The 6000-nt window shown below is 61.3% G+C and overlaps 1 protein-coding gene across 2 annotated transcripts in view; it reads left to right on the forward strand.

The window, feature by feature from the left end:
* RAMP3 (receptor activity modifying protein 3) overlaps positions 1–5140 on the forward strand; it is a 30424-nt gene extending 25284 nt beyond the window's left edge. The window contains exons 3-4 of one of the 2 annotated variants that reach the window (XM_070615530.1): positions 2990–3180; positions 4135–5140. In XM_070615530.1, coding sequence (XP_070471631.1) covers positions 2990–3180; positions 4135–4331 — 388 coding nt within the window. In that variant the 3' untranslated portion in view covers positions 4332–5140. The remainder of the gene's footprint in view (positions 1–2989; positions 3181–4134) is intronic. The other variant, XM_008527726.2, reaches the window with a different exon arrangement.
* Positions 5141–6000: the final 860 nt, after the last annotated feature.

Below are 6000 nucleotides of genomic sequence, written 5' to 3' on the forward strand. Positions count from 1 at the left end.
AGCAGCTGATTTATATCCCAAAGGCCTCCAAAGGCCTGGGCCTGCCGCATGGGCCCCGGAGGCCCGTCTGAGAAGCATCTGGGGTCTGGGGCTTCAAGCGCCAGACCAGCATCGAGATTTGCTGCTGAGACTGAGTGTCAGGGCCTCCCCACACATGTGTATGTGGGCCCCGTACCCAGAGTGGGGGCCTGGAGAAAGCAGAGGGTGCCTGCTTGCTCCTTCCACTGGCTCCAGGAGGGTGGTCTCCAGGGCGGGGGCCTGAGCTGTCCTTCCTGAGGGATGAGGCACAGCCATGGGCTCCCCGAGGAGGGCCCTGCAGACCCCCCGGAAAGCTCTGGGACAGGCCCTTCCCCCAGGCCCCAAGCACCTACCCATTGTGATCCCCTCCCTGTCATGAGCATCCAAGAAGGGACATCTGATGAAGAGCTCTGACACGAAGGCCAAGATAGAATTAGGCAACCCGAGACCGTGCAGCAAGAGGAAAGCCCCAAACGTCATCGTCATACTTTAGAGAGGCAAGTGCCATACCCGCGAAGCCAGAGAAGGAAGCTCCAGAACCCAGAGAGAGCCCTCAGAAGTGAGGAAATGAGACAGAGAACGGAAGAGTTGGAAGATGAACGCTGAGGAAACCTCCCAGGAAGCAGAAAGACAGAGCTGGGAGCAGAAGGGCAGAGCCAGCCAACGGGTCTGACACCCGGGTGGCAGGAGTTCTAGAGGGAACAGGGAGATGGAGGGAGAAATTCAGGGACATTTCTTGGGCAGGGGTGGCAATTTGCAGACGGAGAGGGCTCGCCTGGCGCCTGGCGCGAGCCGGGAAGTAGCCAAGCTGTGGAAGCAAAGAGAAACGTGTCCACGTGTCCAGAGAGACCGAAATGGGCTCTGCATGGGAGATGAGGAGCTGCAGCCTCAGGCGTCCCCACGGCAGCCCTGGACACCAGGGCATGGGGACTTCAGAATTCTAGAACGCTTTTCCCTACCATCTCCACCTTTTGTTTCCTGGGTACCCTTTCTTAGGGAGCAGTGGTGGCTGTGCTCTAAGAACGAGGGAGGAAACCACCGAAAAGGACAATGTGAGATGCAGAGGACGGATCCAAAGTGGGAGTTGGGGGGAGGTCCCTATGGCCGTGAGCACCAGGGCGGAAGGCAGCCTGTCCCCAGGGTGATCGGTGATGGAAGATCTGGGCGCCTGATGCTTATCTGAGGTTGTAGCTCTTGGCCCTGCCCTGCAGCCAGCTGGGGTTAAGGGGTGGCTGCTAGCGGGGTTTCCAAATGCAGCGCTGCATCGCCTGGGAGCACAGGTGCAGGTGGAGCAACTAGAAGGAAGGCAGGGGGCCCATGACCACCCCAGCTGAGTTGGGAAACCTTCTGCCCTGCAGGAGAAGAAGTCTGATGGGGGAGGTCTGTCTGGCTTCCGGGCTCTTTGCCTCCCTCTCCCATGTGGACTGTGGCTGCATCTTCTTTAAGCGTGTGTGCAGCACCCCAGGAGCTGGAGGCAGGGTGCTCTTGGAGCCAGACCAAAGGGGTGACGTGGGGAGCCCTGGGTGACTGGGGATGCTTGGGAAAAACAGACCCTGCTGTCACCCTGGTTCTGTGATGCCATGTAGACAGCAGCTTCCTTGTGAGGACACCTTGGTTTTGTCTCCAGCCTGAGCTGGGGCTGGGGAGTTAACAGGTGGGGGCTGTGTGTGGAAATCTGTGTTTCTGCCTCGTTTACCGCCCAGCCCTGGGGACAGCAGGATGCCAGATGTGGGAGTTGGCCTGCAGCTCCTGTCGGGTGCCAAGTGCCTGACATTTTGATTACTTTTGTCCTAAAAGCATTTGCTATTACAATAGGGAGCTGGTTCCAGCGTTCTTGAGGAGCACCAGCTGTGGGCGTTTTGCACGTGGCCCCTGCGAGTCGATCCATAGAAATGGGTGCTGTGCTCAGCTCTGCCCGGCACCTAGCAGTCGGGGGCTTCGAGTCCCTGAGCCCCTACCATGTGCCAGGCACTTGCCAGGGGCGAATACGTGCCACCTCACTTGGTCCTCTTAGCCACCTTATTGGATAAGTATTACAAACCCCATTTATAGGCAGTGAAACTGAGGCTCAGGGAGGCTAAGTAACATGGCTAAAGTCAGGAAGATGGTCAGTGGCTGAGCTGGGGTTGGAAGAAGCCTGCCAGGTTGACTCTACAACTGAGCCCTAAGCTATCCTGTGCTTCCCTCTGTGTGTGGGGGTCACCTGGGCCACACACAGTCCTCCCCGGCCCCCACAAAGCTTGCTGTTGACAGCAGGGCTTCCCTCACCCCACCTGCTTGGCCTCAGCCTCACGAGCCCTGGTGTGGGTCACAGTGGCGTTCCTGGGCGCACTGAGAGGCCTCAGGAGACGCGGAGTAGGAGCACAGGGCTTTCACCAAACTCCCAGGATGGGGGCTCCCTGTGGTGAAGGCTTTGGCGGGTGTCGGGTTAGACAGCTCCTGGGTGGCAGGTCACAGTCCAGGGTCCCATATGAGGGGTGGGTCTGAGGGGGTGGTGGGTTTGCTTGTGGACCTGGCTGGTGAGGTGCCCAGGGTGTGACATGGCCCAGGGGCCACATCACAGCTCTGGACATGGGTTCCAGGCTGTTCCTTTGCTTCTGGCTCTCTTCTGCCTCATGTGGGCTCTTCCTTGCCACCTTACCTGGTGGAGGAGGGGGGCGTAGGTGTGTGCCCGACCTGCATCCTGGTGTCTGGACTGGGAAACTGCTTGGCACTGCCAGGAGAGGTGGGTCCCGCGAGGGCCACCCCAAGTGGACCGAGTGGATCAGATGCCCTGTTTCCCAGCCCCAGTCGGGGCAGAGACGGTGTTCTGTGCAGAAAGTGGTTCCTTCCTGTTGAGGGCTCAGGCCACGCCACTCTCCCCAGGACAGCACTGGAGGGAGGAGGTGGGCCGCAGAGCCTCCGTCTGGCCCCCTGTCCCGGGGGAGCCGAGGCAGGAGCTCCTCGCCTTCCTCCCCTGTCCTGTGTGCAGCACTCCGCCAGGTGTGGGAACGCGCGGGCAGTGGACCGAGCTGGTGCAGCTTGGCAGGTGTCGTCCAGCCTTCTCCTCAGTCATCTTGGACAGTGACTGCCAGCCTCGGCCACCACCTCTGGAGGCTGCTCGTTGCATCCTGGGCCTGCCTGCCTTTGGGTTGAACTCTGGCTCCTGGCAGCCATCCCTCGGTCAGTTTTGAGGACCATCCAGAGCCCACCTGCTGGACAGATGTAGTACCTCATGGGTGGTTTGCTGAATGCCCTTCCCAGGTTTGACTGACATGGACAGGGAGACCCTGAGGTGCAGGGGGTGGGGGCTTGCAAGAGTCTTGTCAGATGGGGGCGGGGGCTGGGCTCACAGTGGGACCCCCTCCACCACTTGGTCAATGAGGGCAGGCTGACTTGACTGGGAGGTAGCTGGCCCTCGGCCTCTGAGAGACCGCCTCTCCTGGGGCCCAGAGAGTGGCCCTAGTTGATGAGGGTCTTGCAGGTTCAGGTGGCTGTGACCCCAGACACCCCTTGGCCTTGGAGAAGCCAGGCCCGACGCGTCCTCTGGGCATAAGCGCTGGGAGTCTGGGGGCTGGGTCCAGACCCAGGCCCCTGGGAGCTCACAGCCTCACAGGGAGGGTGTCATGGGTGTGGGTGACCCAGATGTGGGCGTGAGGTATAGACGAGGAGCTCAATGTCTTAGAGTTTCCTTGTTGGGCTCGGTTTCCTCTTCCTTAACATGGGAGGGCCAGGGGTTGGGCTCGATGATACCAGGATCTGTGCAGGGGTTATTGTCTGCTGGAGTCGGGGCACAGGGAGAGCTGAGGATTTATCACGAGGGGCCCTGGAAAGTGGGGTAGAACATGGTTGTGTGCATTGGAGAGGCGGCTCAGGTGCAGGTGAGAGTGGGGCTGAGACCCAGAGGTTGGGGTACACGGGATGGGGTCCCCACACCCAGAGAGCCTCTGGGCAAGGAGGCTGGGGGATGGATCCTGGCCCAGCAGACCTCACAGGGGTCACGGCGGGAGGGTGCACTCTTCCCATGTGGCCTGGGGCCACTGAGAGCAGGTGGCCAAGCAGGACTGGGCTCCTTTCCCCTCCCTCTGGGGAGCAGGGGTGCGGGGAGATGGGCAGTCATGGGCTCTGCCCTTGCAGGTACTACGACAGCTTCACCAACTGCACGGAGGAGGAGAGCACAAAGGTGGGCTGCTACTGGCCCAACCCCCTGGCCCAGGGCCTCATCATTGGCATCCACAGGCAGTTCTTCTCCAACTGCACGGTGGACAGGCCCCACTGGGAGGACCCCTCGGACGAGGTTCTCATCCCACTCGTCATCGTGCCCGTCCTGCTGACCGTCGCCATGGCGGGCCTGGTGGTATGGCGCAGCAAACGCACTGACCAGCTGCTGTGAGGGCCCGGCGAGTCAGAGAGAGATGACAGTTCCCAGGGGCTGGGAGAGCCTGTGGACACTGCTTTGGCCACCCCCACTATGTCATCGGTCCTGGGCAGACCTCACCCACTGCTGCTGCTCACCCAACCTCTTCGCTCTTCCTTGGGCCAGTGGAAGAAAATGTGCCGAGGCTGGAAATTATGTGCTTGGCACAAGTCGCTGCTGCTGGGCCCTCAGGGGTTTCTGGGCCATTCTTTAGCACAGAGTCCTGCCTGGCCCCAGCCCAGGCCTGGCCCTGAGCCCACCTTTTTCCCTGACTCCACCCCTGACCCCGTCTCCCAGCCTGACCCCACCCCTCACCCTGGCCCCGCTCTGGCCTGGTCAGCCCACTGCCACCTGAGCTGGGGGTGGAGGAAGAGAGAGGTGAAGGCTTTGTCGGTCCCTGCTACGCCATCCCTGAGACCCCCTCGTGGCCTGAGTCCTCCAGGCGTGTCCTGTTGAGAGGCCTGGGAGACTGAGGGTCGGGCCATGCGCAGCCTGCAGACCTGCTGTCTGTGTCTGTGACCAGGGGCTGGAGTAGGGGTGGACCAGAGCTCCTCTGGGGGCGCGGGGCGCCCAGCGCGAGGCTGGCTGTGCATGGGCGCAGGCCTCCTTCCCAGCTGGCGCCCCTGTGAGCAAGGTGCCCTTCCTGGTGGAGTCCCTTGTGCTCACGTGCTGGCTGGGCTCTGTGCGCCGCCTGTGCTTTCTCTGAGTAAAGAGTCATCCAGCTTCTGCGGTTTCCTGTCTTATTTCTGGATGTTCAGAGAGACCCCATTCTCTTGGGACTGGTAAGTCCCCATGCCCATTTTACAGATAGGGAGCGACTGAGGTGCCAGAATCCCAGAATGTCAGAGCTCACAGGGCCTCAGACCTTCACACCAGGAGAATGTGGGCAGGTGGGGTGGGGGCCCTGTCCATCCAGTTCACAGAGGTTCCCCACGTCCCACTTGGACCTGCACTTTGAGAATGGAGAGGAGGTTTGATCTGTCCTGCCTGCGTCTCGGGGTGGGCTTGCCAGGACCCCTGCCCGGTGGGTTCTCTGGGGAGGAGGCCGATGTGGTCCTAGACGCCTGGGAGCTGCAGGGGGAGGTGCTTCATCCACAGGCCTCTTGCTGGCCCCTGTTCTGTGTCCAGATTTCTGCAGCAGTGGCTTTTGGATGTGGGCTGTTGGTTCCAGCATGCCCTTGCTGGGATGGGAGGTGGGGCCAGGGCTGTGAGTGGAGGCGGCAAGAACCTGGCCTGGCAGTCCCTGTGCCCTTCAGAGGCCCCGCTCCCCTTCCTGCCCAGGCAGGCAGGTCCTGGTGGGGCCGGGGAGTCTGGGCGGCCGCTGGAGCCTGCTGGTGCGGGGCACAGTGTAGGGACAGAATCTGAGCCTCCTGCATGTTCCCGAGGTGGCTCAGGAGAGGAGTGGAGGGCTGTGACCCGAATGTGAACCAGTGGTGACTCTGGCACATCTCCCACCACCCGAGCCTCCACCGGTCATCTCTGAGAAGGATGTCTTCCAGAGGAGATGACCTGTGCAGTCCTGGGCGTCAGAGTGCTCATGGTGTGGGACTGTCTCAAACCCTTAAAGTGTTGGCCCTCTTCTCAGC

This window comes from Equus przewalskii, chromosome 4, assembly GCF_037783145.1.
Source record: "Equus przewalskii isolate Varuska chromosome 4, EquPr2, whole genome shotgun sequence".
In the NCBI taxonomy this organism is placed as follows: Eukaryota; Metazoa; Chordata; class Mammalia; order Perissodactyla; family Equidae; genus Equus; species Equus przewalskii.